Source organism: Abramis brama (genome assembly GCF_963993115.1).
Source record: "Abramis brama genome assembly, chromosome: 20".
NCBI lineage: Eukaryota > Metazoa > Chordata > Actinopteri > Cypriniformes > Leuciscidae > Abramis > Abramis brama.
The window spans coordinates 250,001-265,471 of record NC_139982.1 but is presented as its reverse complement, the minus strand read 5'-3'; the positions used below and the strand labels follow the sequence as shown (position 1 = coordinate 265,471).

The 15,471-nt window shown below is 44.9% G+C and overlaps 1 protein-coding gene across 2 annotated transcripts in view; it reads left to right on the top strand.

Annotated features, from left to right (window-relative positions):
* The window catches only part of LOC311070542 (NLR family CARD domain-containing protein 3-like), an 87,247-nt gene that overhangs the window by 43,342 nt on the left and 28,434 nt on the right, over positions 1-15,471 (top strand). For both annotated transcript variants that reach the window (XM_084094453.1, XM_084094454.1), the window contains exon 7: positions 664-837. In XM_084094453.1, coding sequence (XP_083950579.1) covers positions 664-837 — 174 coding nt within the window. The remainder of the gene's footprint in view (positions 1-663; positions 838-15,471) is intronic.

The window sequence follows — 15,471 nt, the reverse complement described above, 5'->3', positions numbered from 1 at the left end:
GCCTGTGTTGATCCTCTCTGTGATCATTGCCATCAGGCCCCTGCTGATTTATTACATATGGTTTGGTTGTGTCCATCCTTAACATCTTATTGGCTATAAATCGTTAATTTTTTGTCTTTAGTTACAAAGAGAATCTGCCTTGCCCTTTGGTTGCACTTTTTGGACTTTCTCCAAAAATGTCACTTATTTCTGTCTGGAAATCTTGCAAAGGCTTTTGCCTTCTCAACATTATTAGCTAGACGGCGCATTCTTCTGCTATGGAAACAAAATCTCCCTCCATCTGTTGATGACTGGCTGAGAGATGTTATGAGCTTCATATATTTTTCAATATTCTCCTTTATATGTATTTTGGTATTATTGTAAAAGTTCAATAAACAGATAAAAAAAATCTTTTGAAGATATTTAAGGGAAATTAAGAATTTAGTAGCAACTATAATTCATTGCAACTTTTGAAATATATACACATTCACTGTTATTTGTATGACTGTTAATGTTTCTTGTCTAAATGTAAATTATAGATTTTCAATTCAAACAATGCAATTTTGAAAAAAATAATCATTTATTCTTAGATTATTTTGGGAAACGCAGCCAAGATCAGTGTGTGATAGTAACGTCTGATTGCCAAACTAATGTAATGTGGACTGTTGCTGTATGTCTTTGTAGATTGTCTGGCTGTATGGTGACAGAGGAAGGCTGTGGTTATGTGTCTTCAGCTCTGAGTTCAAACCCCTCACACCTGAGAGAGCTGGATCTGCGTTACAATCACCCAGGAGATTCAGGAGTCAAGCTGCTCACTGATAAACTGGAGGATCCAAACTACAGACTGGATAAACTCAAGTATGTAGAGCATGAAGAGTTGATTAAACACTCAAAAAACAGCATTTCAACCTTCACTTATTACTCATATTACTACATTTACAAAATTTCTTATTGAGAATTTACAGAGGTTTAGCTCTAGTTATGCTACAGGGCTGTTGAATGCTTCATTCTGATTGGCTGACGAACATTATAAGGTGTGCAATTATTTACAGTAAACGCACTGGTAAAGTAGTTTTAGGCAGGTCTTGACTGCATTACAGTTCCATATCACTTTGCAAAATGATTTCAGTTATTTCAGAGGTCCTGACAGCCTACAACAGCAAAAGAACCAAAACCCACAAAGACAAAGAAAATATAACATACAACAGGATATTAATCACAAACCATTTTCCATGATTTTCCTACAAAAATAAATTATTCACTTTATCCCACTCTCCCATAAAAACGCACACACAGATTTCATCAGTAAAACAGTTTTGCAACTTATGTAGTATGACTGTAAGGGGGCCTGTGTTAGGTGAGGTCCAGTGGGGTGACGCATGTGCACATTCCCCGACTTTTCTTATTTCAAAATATATTTATTGGCATTTTGTGCAGATACAACATCTTGTATATATAAAAATTAAATGAACCACAGCTCTACTTTTCTCCCCTCTGTTCTTAATGTCCCAAGTACAACCACAGTACACATACAATACAATACATATGACAATAAAAATACTATAAGTGTAATAGTTAAACAATACAATAAGTGTACAACACAATAAAATACAATGCAATATAAAGAAAAGGATCATTTATATATATATATATATATATATATATATATATATATATATATAGTTAATCCTCGTCTGCGTTTTCAAGTGCGAGATCAATGATATCAATATCATTTAACAAAGGTTTCCATGTTTTATGAAAGGTTTTTAAAGACCCTTACAAAGATTTTTTTTTAGCTTTAAACACAAGATCTTTCTTTTATCAATCTATCATATGAAGGAGGGCATGCATTTTTCCACTTAAAGAGAATGAACCTCCTGGCCAATAGTGTAGTGAAATAGTGTAGTGTGGCATTGGTGTAATGTATAAAGAATCTTGCTTTGCATAAAGCTGTGCTGGGCGCATATAGAGGAACAATGTACTAAATCTATTTTATAATCCCACTCTATTTCAAGTATAATGACCCCCAGCTCTTGTTCCCAAGTATTTTTGAGTCAAATAGAGGGGTCAGGATTTAATCAATCTATCAATGCATTAATTACAGAGATTAGCCCTTTTCTGTCTGAGCTAAGAGAAAGAAGGGTGTCCATTTTATAATCAGGAGGAAGATTAGAAAACTGGGGAAACTGACTTTGTACAAAATGTCTGATCTAAAAGAAGCGAAAAAGATGCGATTTAGGACGATCAAACTTTTCTGACAATTCTGAAAAGGATAAAATAATCCTTTATCATAAAAGTCCTTGATGATACTGAGACCCCTAGAATAAACGAAATAGGAAGAGAGGACCACTTCTCTATACTGTTTTCTCACTGAGGTGTGTGTGTGTGTGTGTGTGTGTTTGTGTGTGTGTGTGTGTGTGTGTGAGAGAGAGAGAGAGAGAGAGAGGTGTGTATGTGTGTGTGTGTGTGTGTGTGTGTGTGTGTGTGTGTGTGTGTGTGTGAGAGAGAGAGAGAGAGAGACAGTGTGTGTGTGTGTGTGTGTGTGTGTGTGAGAGAGAGAGAGAGAGAGAGAGAGAGAGAGAGGTGTGTGTGTGTGTGTGTGTGTGTGTGTGTGTGTGAGAGAGAGAGAGAGAGAGAAGTGTGTGTGTGTTTGTGTGAGAGAGAGAGACAGAGAGAGGTGTGTGTGTGTGTGTGTGTGTGTGTGTGTGTGTGAGAGAGAGAGAGAGAGAGAGAGAGATAGGTGTGTGTATGTGTGTGTGTGTGAGAGAGAGAGAGACAGTGTGTGTGTGTGTGTGTATGAGAGAGAGAGAGATGTGTATGTGTATGTGTGTGTGTGTGTGTGAGACAGAGAGAGAGAGAGGGGTGTGTGTGTGTGTGTGTGTGTGTGTGTGTGTGTGTGTGTGTGTGTGTGTGTGTGTGTGTGTGTGTGAGAGAGAGAGAGAGAGAGAGAGAGACGTTTAACAACTTTATTTTTCTATCATATTATACAATCACATTTCTATTATTTATAACAATACTTAATAACAATGAGTAATAAATAACATTTTAAAGTCAATATTAATTCCTCCAAATTTCAGCAATACCACTGAAACTCTAATTTATCATCATCATTCACAAAAATAAAATTTGCATTTATACACCACGTTTTTTTAAATATTAGCATATCATTGTTCATTTTATAAAATTCATACTCTATTTTAACTCTGGATTCTACCAAAGCTTTGAACAATTCTACTATATTAATTCTTTTATCTTCATTTTCAATTTTATATGCTTTCCAAATAGTTAACTTCACTTGACCAATTAAAAAATTGGAGAAGGTGCAGGACTCACTTTGAGACTTAACATATTTGAAACCAAAAATAAATACTGTTTTTGAAAAACTCCAACCAAAACCTTCAAAGATATTTTCTAAGAGATTCAAAAGAGGTACAATTCTATAACAATCGGAAAAAATGTGAAACACAGTATCTGATACATTACAAAATTTGCAAACAGAAGATGTACTAAAATTGCACTTGAACAAAAATGTTTTTGTTGCTAAAGCACAGTGTAGAATACGCCACTGTAAATCTCCTGATCGTTTTGGCAATGGACTTTTTCTCGGCGCAGGGTTTGGCAATGAATCTTTTATAAAATATACGCCATGAAGGTGACTGAACATCAGGGACAGATAAATAACTCCTCCATTTAGTATCCGTCTTGTTTTTAAGTTGTTCACAAAATCTTGACTTCACACAAGCTATATACAAAAGTCGCTTACTGCTTTCTGAAAAAGACATTTGTTCAAGTTCTTTTAAGGAAAGAAGTTGTCTCATATCCCCATTATCCTGCCAATCATATGGTGTTACAAATAATTCAGGAAAACAACTTTGATTTAATCCATTAACAAAATAATCTTCAAGAAAGTTGTTAAATGATATAGGAAATGATGATTTAACTTGCTTAAAACATTCTTCACTATCCTTTCTGACTTCCTGCCCATTTGTTTAGTTATTTCTTGTGCACAAAACCATGTACTATGTTCTGTATCAACTAAATCCATCACTTTTAAAACACCAGATGAAATAAAAGTGTTAATTTCAGTACTTGGCAAATTAGACGGATGACATAGCCATGAATTATGAAAAAGTGGTTCTTCAAGACCAAAATGATTCTCTCTTTTAATCTTAAATATACTCCATGCTCTTAATACAGACTGATAGAATCCATTTATACCCAATCCTTTGATTGCATTGTTAGAAATAAGGAATAATTATCTATCAAGTCCCATTTTACTAACTGCTTGTAATACTGCTAAACCAAACATAATCCATGGTTGTGGATCAGTGTTATACAGCAGTTTTTGAGCTGATTGTAATCTCATAGCTTTCCATTTAGCGGTTAGATCAATGAGACCTTGAACACCCTCAAACACAGGTAAACTCAGTATGCTTGAATGAACCCAATGATGTCCTCCCCAGAAAAAGTTCACAAAATGTTTCTGGAGTAGCTCCAAAAGTCCAGCTGGAGGGTCTAAAACAGTCAGTCGATGCCACAGCATTGAAGCAGCTAAATTGTTTATCACTAAAACTCTGCCTCTAAATGATAACTGTGGTTGAATCCAATTCCATCTCTTCAAACGTCCCAATATCTTTTCAACCACTCCATCCCAATTCCTTGTCATATACTGCTGAGTGCCAAAAAAGATTCCGAGGATCTTCAATCCCTCTGTGTTCCAGTGGCACTGTTGTGGAAGATGAGGTGGAACTTCTTCCCGCCACTGACCACAAAGTAATGCTTCCGTTTTGTTCCAATTTACCTTCGCTGAAGATGCTTTTTGAAACCAGTCCAGACACTTGCTCAATTGGAAAATGTCTTCTTGAGATCTTATTATGACTGTAACGTCATCAGCATAGGCAATAAGCCTTACTACAGTAGTTTCTGATATATTGGGATTGAGGACTGAAATACCTTGTAGCTTTTCTCTCAGAACTCTCAATAAAGGTTCGATGGATATTGAATACAAAAGTCCTGAGAGGCTGCATCCTTGTCTTACGCCTCTGCGCACAGGAAAAGTTCTTGTTAGTGTTCCGTTAATCTTCAACATACTAAAAACATCTGTGTAAAGTATCTTGATTCATGAGATGAACTGTTCTCCAAATCCAAAAGCTGATAAGGCATTAAAAAGGTATTCGTGGTCGACTCTGTCGAACGCCTTTTCCTGGTCGAGTGATAGAAGGCCCACATCAACTCCATAAATCTCAGTAAAATGCAACAAATCTCTCACAAGAAAAAGGTTATCAAAAATAGAACGTCTTAGAATACAATAAGACTGGTCTTTATAAATGATCGAAGCCATAACATTTTTCAAGCGGTTTGTTAATGCCTTTGAAAGTATTTTGTAATCTATCCCTAAAAGGGAGATAGGGCGCCAGTTCTTTAAAAGTCCTAAATCTCCTTTCTTTGGCAATAACGTAATTATTGCTCTTCTGCAACTGAGAGGAAGAACGTTACGTCGGATGACGACGATTGGGGTTTCGCTTAGAAAGCCTCTCACCTTCGAGTATATAAAACGAGCCAATGGCAATGAAATGCCATGGGTCTGCGGAATTTGCATAGCGTATCTCCGCCCACCGCAGGGGGTATATAAGGAAGTACGCTGCAATATGCAGATATGTCTTCGCTGAGGAGCCGAGACTGAACTCAGGCGTTTTTCAGCGATACAGCGGAAGTGGCAGGAAGACGTAACGTCTCCGTTCCCTACTCAGGGAACGAGGGTTACATCCGTAACCGAGACGTTCCCTTTCGTGGTCACTCCGAGTTACGTCGGATGACGACGATTGGGGTTCCAGTCTAATCACGCCACCTCGGCTGTCATCCAGTGCCCTGCGTAAGTCTGAGCTCCCTGTTGTGAGAATAGCACGAACGAAGGAGTCCTACTTAACACAGGAATACCAAGGTACACTGGGAAGCATATCTCAGAAGAAATATGCAATTATGCCCAACCATTAAGGGGGGGACTTGAGAGACACATATGACCCAGCGGGATGCATATGGGGTATCACTGAGGTGTCCAGCCGCAGGTGGAATATTTAAACCCCAGGGGTGGCAAGGTGGCTTGCCAAGGGAAAGACACACGCTCAAAAGAGACTTACAGTGGAATACACATGTGGGGGTCGCCCAAAGGGGGGACCATGCACATGGAGGCACCTAGTCAAGCGCAAGAGCTGTGTTATGGCAGATTGGCATAACTCAGGCGTTGACGTAACCAGTGCTGGAGGAACTCAGAGCTTATCAGACTCACCTGAGAAGATGATCGCACGTATCCCGTCCGTGGAGAGGAATGGCGAGCAAGCGAAGACACCTGAGCAGAATCTAGTACCGGCTGGTTGAAGCGAGTACATGAGAAGAAACTGGCTCTACTCGGAGATTATAGAATCTCGCGAATGTGTTGGGTGTCGCCCAGCCTGCAGCTCTACAAATGTCTGTTAGCGAGGTGCCATGCGCTAGAGCCCAAGAGGAAGCCCACTACGAGTGGAGTGGGCTTTCACACCAAGGGGGCATTGACGACCTTGCTGCTGGTATGCCAAAGCAATGGTATCCACTATCCAGTGAGATAACCTTGCTTTGAGAGAGCCTTTCCCTTCAGCTTCCCACCATAACAGACAAAGAGCTGGTCTGAGGTCCTGAAACACCACGTTCTGTCTACGTAAGCACGAAGGGCGCGTACTGGACAGAGCAGTGCCAAGGCTGGGTCTGCCTCCTCCAAGGGCAGCGCTTGCAGGTTCACTACCTGGTCTCGAAAGGGTGTGGTAGGAACCTTGGGCACGTATCCAAGCCGGGGTCTCAGGAACACGTGAGAGTTAGCCGGCCCGAATTCCAGGCGCGCTTCGTAACCGAAAATGCCTGCAGGTCCCCTACCCTCTTGATGGAGGCCAATGCAACCAGGAGCGCTGTCTACATAGACAGGAACTTAAGCTCCGCTGACTGTAAAGGCTCAAATGGAGCACTCTGCAGGGCAGTTAGAACCACTGAGAGGTCCCAAGAAGGTACGAGGGGAGGACGAGGAGGATTTAGTCTCCTCGCTCCCCTCAGGAACCTGACGATCAGGTCGTGCTTCCCCAAAGACTTACCATCAACTGCTTCGTGATGTGCGGCAATGGCGGCAACATACACTTTCAGGGTGGAGGGAGACAGCCTTCGCTCCAACCCTTCTTGCAGGAAGGAAAGCACGACACTGATCGGGCATTTCGTGGGTTCTTCGTTTAGAAGAACACCAGTTGACGAAGAGGTTCCACTTCAACGCATAGGCATGTCTCGTGGACGGTGCTCTAGCGGAAGTGATGGTAGCCACCACCGCAGGTGGTAGGGTACTCAAACCTGCCTCGTCCCGTCCAGGAGCCACACGTGGAGGTTCCAAAGATCGGGACGAGGGTGCCAAAGGGTGCCCCGTCCCTGAGAAAGGAGGTCCTTCCTCAGAGGAATTGGCCAGGGAGGTGCTGTCGCGAGGAGTACTAGTTCGGAGAACCAGGTCCGGTTGTGCCAATACGGGGCAACCAAAATGACCTGCTCCTCGTCCTCCCTGATCTTGCGCAAGGTCTGCGCAAGAAGGCTCACTGGGGGAAACGCATACTTGCGTAGGCCCCGCGGCCAGCTGTGCGCCAGTGCATCCGTGCCGAGCGTGCCCTCGGTCAGGGAATAAAACAGGTCGCAATGGGACGAGTCGTGGGAGGCAAACAGGTCTACCTGTGCGTCGCCGAACTGATCCCAAATCAGTTGGACCGTCTGGGGATGGAGCCGCCATTCTCCAGCGAGAGGCCGAACTCGAGACAGCTCGTCGGCCGCCTGGTTCAGGTGTCCCGGGATATAAATGGCTCGAAGCGACCTCAGATGCTTCTGACTCCATATGAGGAGGTGGCGAGCGAGTTGCGACATACGGCGGAAGCGTAGACCACCTTGATGGTTGATGTACGCTACTGTCGCGGTATTGTCTGATCGGACTAGTACGTGCTGACCCCTGAGCAGCGCACGGAAGCGGTGCAGGGCGAGACGCACAGCCAGCAACTCGAGGCAATTGACATGCCAAAGGCGCTGGGGTCCTATCCAGGAGCCCGCGGCAGCATGACCATTGCACATGTCGCCCCAGCCCGTGGTGGAAGCATCTGTTGATACAACAACATGCCGGGAAACTCGTTCTAAGGGCCTTCCGGCCCGTAGAAACTTGAGGTTCGTCCACGGGGTGAAGGTCTGACGGCAGGCTGGAGTCACTGGGACTCGAAGCGTGCCGTGTTGCCATGCCCACCTCGGGACTCGATCGCGAAGCCAAAGCTGAAGCGGTCTCATATGAAGCAATCCCAGCGGCGTTACTGCGGCTGCGGATGCCATATGCCCCAGGAGCCTCTGAAATAGTTTCAGTGGAACCGCACTCTTGCCCTCGAATTGGCGAAGACAAGTCAGCAGTGACTGCGCGCGCTCGCTCGTAAGCTGCGCGCACATGGCGACCGAGTCGATCTCCATACCGAGAAAAGAGATCCTCTGCACGGGGCAGAGTTTGCTCTTCTCCCAGTTGACCCGAAGGCCCAGACGAGCTAGGTGCCGGAGCACTAGGTCCCTGTGTTCGCAAACCTGGTCTCGAGAGTGAGCTAGGATTAGCCAGTCGTCGAGATAGTTCAGGATGCGAACCCCGTGCTCCCGGAGGGGAACAAGGGCTGCCTCGACGACCTTCGTAAAGACGCGAGGAGACAGGGCTAGCCCGAAAGGGAGAACCGCGTACTGGTATGCCTGCCCCTCGAAAGCAAACCGTAGAAACGGTCTGTGTCGAGGTAAAATGGAGACATGGAAGTAGGCGTCCTTCAGGTCGATCGCTGCAAACCAATCCTGCGGCCGTACACACTGGAGGATGTGTTTGGCCGATAGCATCTTGAACGGCAGCCTGTGAAGGGAGTGGATCAAGACGCGCAGGTCGAGGATTGGCCGTAACCCACCGGACTTCTTGGGTACAATGAAGTAAGGGCTGTAGAAGCCGGACTTCATCTCGGCTGGAGGGACAATCTCGATCGCACCCTTCGCCAGTAGGGTGGTGACCTCCGCTCTCATGACAGGGGCATTGCCACCGACCATAGTGAAGCGGACTCCCCTGAAGCGGGGAGGAGATATCGCGAACTGAATCGCGTAGCCGAATCTAATGGTTCTCGCGACCTAGCGGGACAGTCTGGGAAGCTCTAGCCAGGCCTCCAGAAAGTGCACCAGCGGGGTCATACGAACCACAGACGTACCGTCGGTGGGGCAGCGAGGCGGAATGACCGGCACCGGCGAGGGTGGCATAGCGGCCCTGTGCGGGGGCACGGTCATAGACCGCATCCTGCCAGAGGAGGCCAGGGGAGGGCGCGCGTCCCACGGGGGCGTGCTCTGGCAGGGGTCTGGCGACAGAGGGGGGATGAGAGGAGCGTGGCCCGTGGGCGGCGCGTGCTGTCATCCACTGCCTCTTAAAGCTCAGAGAAAGAGCATCAGTTCTTTTAGAACAAGATTCTCCCCCAGCCCTCCACTGGGGGAAGGAGTGGTCCTGCTCCCAACTCCCCGAAGAACTGAGCCCTAACTCCAAGCTGCCCATCTCAGGAGTGCTGCTTAGCCAGGTGTTAGCCGGCTAAGGGGCAGAGACAGGCGGTGCCAGCCTCCAGCGACCTCCTCATGCTCGGACCGGTGAAGGCTCGAGGGAAGGAGCGGCATGGAGGTGGCGTCGGCGGGAAGCGGACTAAGCAGACCACACCAACGGATGACCGTCAGTGCAGAGCCTCAGTCCGCTTCTGGAGTGATCGAAGACTGTTGGGCGCAGTCCTCAACCACACCGCCGACCAGGCTGCCCGCCTCAAGGGTGCTGCTTAGGCTGACGTGGCAGTCTAAGGGGCGGGGACGGGCAGCGCCACCCTCCTGCGACTTCCTCCTACTCAGAGCTGGTGAAGGCCCGAGGGGAGCAGCCGCATGGAGGGGGCCTTGGCGGGAAGAAGACTAAGGAGACCGCACGGATGGATGACCATCGGTACAGAACCTGAGTCTGCTTCAGGTGGCCGAAGCCACGCCGCCAAAGAGCTCAGCCTGGGACATGGGGGAGCTGAGAAAATGAATTCTCAGACCCTACCACATCAACCTGGCTAAGCCCATGTCTGGACCACATAGTGGACATCACCTGACCCAGGATCACGCAGGTACCGATGTCGCCCGAGAGCGAGGTCAGTAGTGTGCGCGGCGGAACAACCAGGCCGGGCATGGGAGGCATAGCGTCCCAGCATAGGGGCGTGGTTAAAATTTTCCGCGTTCTGCCAGGGTTGGCCAGGGAAGGACTAGCGTTCCACTGCGGCCGGTTCGACAGAACTCCCGGGACAGCACTGCATCGAAGGCACAGGCGACACACAGTACTGCATGACCGTGCCACGATAGTGACAGGGAACATACAGACCATGATCGCCGTGCGATCGAAAGCAGCGAAGGCGGAGGACACCCGCGAGCCGCGAAAGTCACGTGGAGTCTCGCGCAGCGCAGGCGTCCTGATGCACGTCCGGGAGAAGCTTACAGCGCTCGGGGGGAGGGCGGGGCCACTCCAGCCGATGCTTTCAGCTGCCCGGGAAAGCATGGCTGACAGCTCTGGATCAGTCCCGGCAACGATGGCACTCCCGTGGGAGGCAACGCAGTCGAAACTTCATTTCCAGAGGAATCAAGCCCGCCTTGTGATGCTGTGAGTGCATGGTCTGCGATGTGGAGGGGGGTGTGGCCCGAGGAATTGACTCGTCGGTTGTTGTGCCACACCAAACCCTCAGATCACCCTGGCCACCAGCCAAAGTATCCCTTCTCGAGGAAGAGATAAATTGGGGTGTGGCAGAGGGGACTCTACTCACATGGAGATCATTGAGTCTTGATCTATAAACATCGCGATGGTCATGTTCCCGCAATGAAAACATGACTCATCAACGAGCGCTGCCAAGCGTGATTAAGCCCAACACGCAAAACAGCGCTCGCGACCGTTAGGCAGATGACCGCACAGTGCGCACACACATCCAGAAAATACACGGGCGAACCGTCTTGAAAAAGACGTGCCGCGTGCAGCTCTTTTAGAGAGTGGAAAAGCTCAGCAGAGTGCTGAAGCGCCCAGGGAGAAACACACTCACTGTCGGCAGATTACTGCACAAATCAGCAGCAGGAAATGCGATCTCGCTGGAAAGCGCCGTCACACAAACACACTGAAGAGCCGCTCGTCTCGAAGAGATTTGAGATGACACTCAAAAGGCTTGTGGAGTGAAGTACTGAACTTGGCTCCGAAGCGAAAACATATCTGCATATTGCAGCGTACTTCCTTATATACCCCCTGCGGTGGGCGGAGATACGCTATGCAAATTCCGCAGACCCATGGCATTTCATTGCCATTGGCTCGTTTTATATACTCGAAGGTGAGAGGCTTTCTAAGCGAAACCCCAATCGTCGTCATCCGACGTAACTCGGAGTGACCACGAAAGGGAACTCTTGATTTTTCACATTCAAGGAACACAGAGTGCAGGCCTGGTCCAATCAATGACCACAAAGCTTTGTAAAACTCGGACGTCAGTCCATCCAATCCTGGAGATCGTCCCACAGACTGCTGTTTAGCAGCCTCGCTCAACTCTTCAAGTGAAAGTGGCTTTTCTAATTCCGTCTTCTCATCTTCATTCAATTTTGGAGTTCCAGTAAGAAAATAATCTGTTGCTTCAGAATCACAAGGTTCAGCACTATACAGTTCCTCATAAAAGGACAAAACTTGTGAAATAATTTCCCTCTTATCGGTTGTCTCTCTTCCATCAGATAATTTAAGATGACTAATTAACTTCTTCTCTCGAACCTTTTTCTCCAAAGCAAAAAAGAATGATGTTGAAGAGTCCATGTTGTTAAGTTGAGTGAATCTTTTTTGTACTATTGTTCCTTGATCTCTTTCTTCATGCAAATTTTTCAGGAGAAAATTATATTGTTCAAGCAAATCCACACTTGTTCCACCGCTTTCACTTATGGAGCTATTCAATCTCATAATTTCTTGTTCCAACTGTTCGATTTTCTTCTGAATTTCTTTTGTATTATTTTTTACGTACAGTTGGCAAAAAGACTGAATATGGATTTTCCCAATGTCCCACCACTGACTTAGGGATTTAAACTCTGTCTTTCTCTCTCTCCAAGCTCTCCAAAAGAAATCAAATAGATATACAAACGTGCGATCTCGCAACAGTGTGTTATTAAAATGGCAATAAGATTTAAAGGTATTATTCAATGTTGTAACTATAACAGAGACATAGAAATGGTCAGAAATTGGAGTAGGAACAATTTTACTATCAAAAACGTTTCCTCTTCGACATCTCTGAACATATATTCGATCTAATCTAGCACCCGATATTGTATTGGAATCAGGGCCGTTTCAAGATATTTGGGGGCCCTAGGCAAAAGTGAATTGAGGTCCCAAGTCCTCCCTCAGGAATTTTTTTTTAAATTCAGACGGGATTTCTTGTATTCTGGTGCATTTTAAGAGTCATGAATTATCAATTGGCACAGACAGAAATTTAAGCAAAGCACCTAATAAAGCAAAAAAAAAAAAAAAAAAAAAAAAAAAACATTTGGTGAAAACCCATAGGCCTACGTTTATTGTTATTCTCATAGCATATCATGAAAGTGAAGTGTGAAGGATTCGATATTATTTACTTTACAGGAAAAGAACTTCACTTCACATAATGCCACAGACAGTAACGTCATACGCAAAACTACCTGTTGCGTACGGTACCGTACAAAGTGTTGAGATGTGTTGATGGAGAAGAATAGAAGGACAAACGCGAAGGAAAAAGGGCATTTTTCTCCAGATGGAATAGAAACATCACCAAAGGAAATTGATAGCCTGCGTACACCTAAAATGTAACCGGACTTGATGGATTATTTTGTTTGGACCTAACTGCATTTCGTTTGGAATTGACAAAGTTTTTACCGTGACCGCAGCCGCGGGCAGACAGCCGTCAAGAGTAAGTGACAACACTTCTCTAGCTTTTGCCTTTATACATGGCAAAAAATCCCATGCGATCGTAATCTGGGCTCGTACATCAAGAGGATTTAGCTCAAAGGAAGTTTTCTAACGCTGTAAGTTAGCTACAATAGTGAAGGGGCGAGAAGTTATCTAGTGTGTATTTTATGCTTAAATTCTGCAAACAGAACACAGTTGTGTATGACTATTAGTTGAACTTTTTCACCCTCTTACAACGCTTACATCTACCATTGTGTTTGGTCAATGTCAAAGTTTATGTTCGCAGAGATGTGAAAACACGTCAGACAGTTGTATTTGGAGATAATAATGGTTTATTTACCGCTGTGTCTTTGGCGTTTTTCCTCTTCTTCTTTCTTTCTTTCTCTGTCTTTTGAAAAATCCTGAAGGGTATGAGCGCTTTATGATGACATTTTTAAATTTAAATGCCCGCGTAGCGCTGAGTGTGGGAACGACAGTTTCTCTTCCACTGACAGCTAGTGGGGGACCTGATGGGGGGTGCGCGACGGTGGTCACTTCAACATTACAATGATTAGGGCACTTATAGTGTTTGTCGTTGCGGGGAATCCCTCTAGTTTGGGGGGCCCCTCTCACGAAGCAGTACTGGAGAGTGATAGCGCTGTCTCACTGTGGTGGTTTGTTTACAACGGTTGATACTGTTTGACGAGGGCAGATACACAACCGATCTTGCCGACCATATGCGGCCATCGGGGGCCCCCTTCAGCTGGGGGCCCTAGGCAGCTGCCTACCTTGCCTACCCCATTGCGACGGCTCTGATTGGAATTCACTTTCAACCATGTATACTGCCTACTTTTGGGGAAAGATTCTCTCCACACATCTACAAGGGAATAAAAAGTTACTACTTTCTTAAGAGCTTCAGCGGAATTAGGATGCGGTTCGTCATGATTCCTATCAACTATATGATCAAGAGTACAATTAAAATCTCCAGCCACAATAATCAAGTTATCACGAGGAATATTAATCATTGCATCCTGTAATTTCTTAAAAAATAAACCTCGTTCATACCCAACATTAGGAGTATATACATTAATAAAGGAAAAAGACAGACCTTGCAAAATAATATCTACCCGCTGCATTCTTCCAGGAATAATTTCTATCATATTGGAAGCGCTACCCTGAACACTTTCCGATATGAGAACAGCTACTCCAGCACTTACACTGGAACCATGGCTAAGAAAAGCCTGTCCTTTCCATTCACCTAGCCATTCTGCCTGGTTAAATACATCTGTGTGTGTTTCTTGTAAGAATATCACACTTGACTTTTTAAAAGCCAAAAATTTGAAAAGTGCACTTCTCTTTTCTTTACTACGACATCCATTTACATTTAAAGATCCGGTATTTAAGGATGTCATAATATCTTAATGCAGCAGGTAATATCTCACAACACTGTCTCTTTCCAAACTCTTAATGGCTACTTTTTTTTGTATCTTGATGAATCATCTTCTTTACTTTGGTAATTATTTTTTTAAGACGATACCGTTTTTGTCTACTAAACTCCTCAACTGTTGCATTTATCATCACCTCTCTACAAGACACTAAAAATCTTCTTAAATCTGGAAAAAACAAATCAAATTGTGGATTCTGTACACCTTTAGTTTCATCAAGGAAAGCACTAATCTCTCTTGTAGAATAGACTTTTGTTTCACAGCCACTCAATTCTGATGTGCCTGTTTGAGAATCAATGTCTCCTATTTGTAAAAAACTCCCTACACTCTCACATTCATCTGAATCACTATCAGACCTGGCGACACTAGAGCCGGCTGTAAACGACTGACTGCAATTTTCATTAACTTCTTCATCTGATTTATCATCATTTTTATCATTTGTTTCTACATACTCCATCAGATCTTCATCTCTGTTTTTAGACTGAGAAGGTACTTTTTGTGCTTCTATACTTTCATTTTTATTCCCCACAGCATTAGCACTTGTAGCACCATCTACTGTGTCATCTCCAGTGTTTACAATGTTTATCTCTACATTTCCCTCAACAGCTTCATCAATCACTTCGTGAATGGCCGCATTATTCTCCTGACGACCGCATTATTCTCCTGAACGGCCGCATTTTTCTCCTGAACGGCCGCGTTCTTTTCCTGAACGGCCGCATTATTTTCCTGAACGGCCGCGTTCTTTTCTTTAACGCCCGAATTATTTTCCTGAACATTTTTTGGAGGAGTTGTTTGTGAACCTGCCAAAATGTTAACGCTCTGTTGTTTGGGACATGTCTGTTTCTGGTGTCCATGTTCGCCACACAAAAAGCACCGCATATTATCTGAAGAGATAAAGATTGTATAATCTTTACTCTCTACTGCTATTTTTAGCACTAGATTAAGCGGCTCATTTTGCGAATTGGGTATCATATATGTAAAACATCGGAAAGACATGACATGCTTAAAGTTTGGATTTTTAAGACCCAACGGAATCATCTTAATCGGAGCAGTTAATTTTCCGTACCG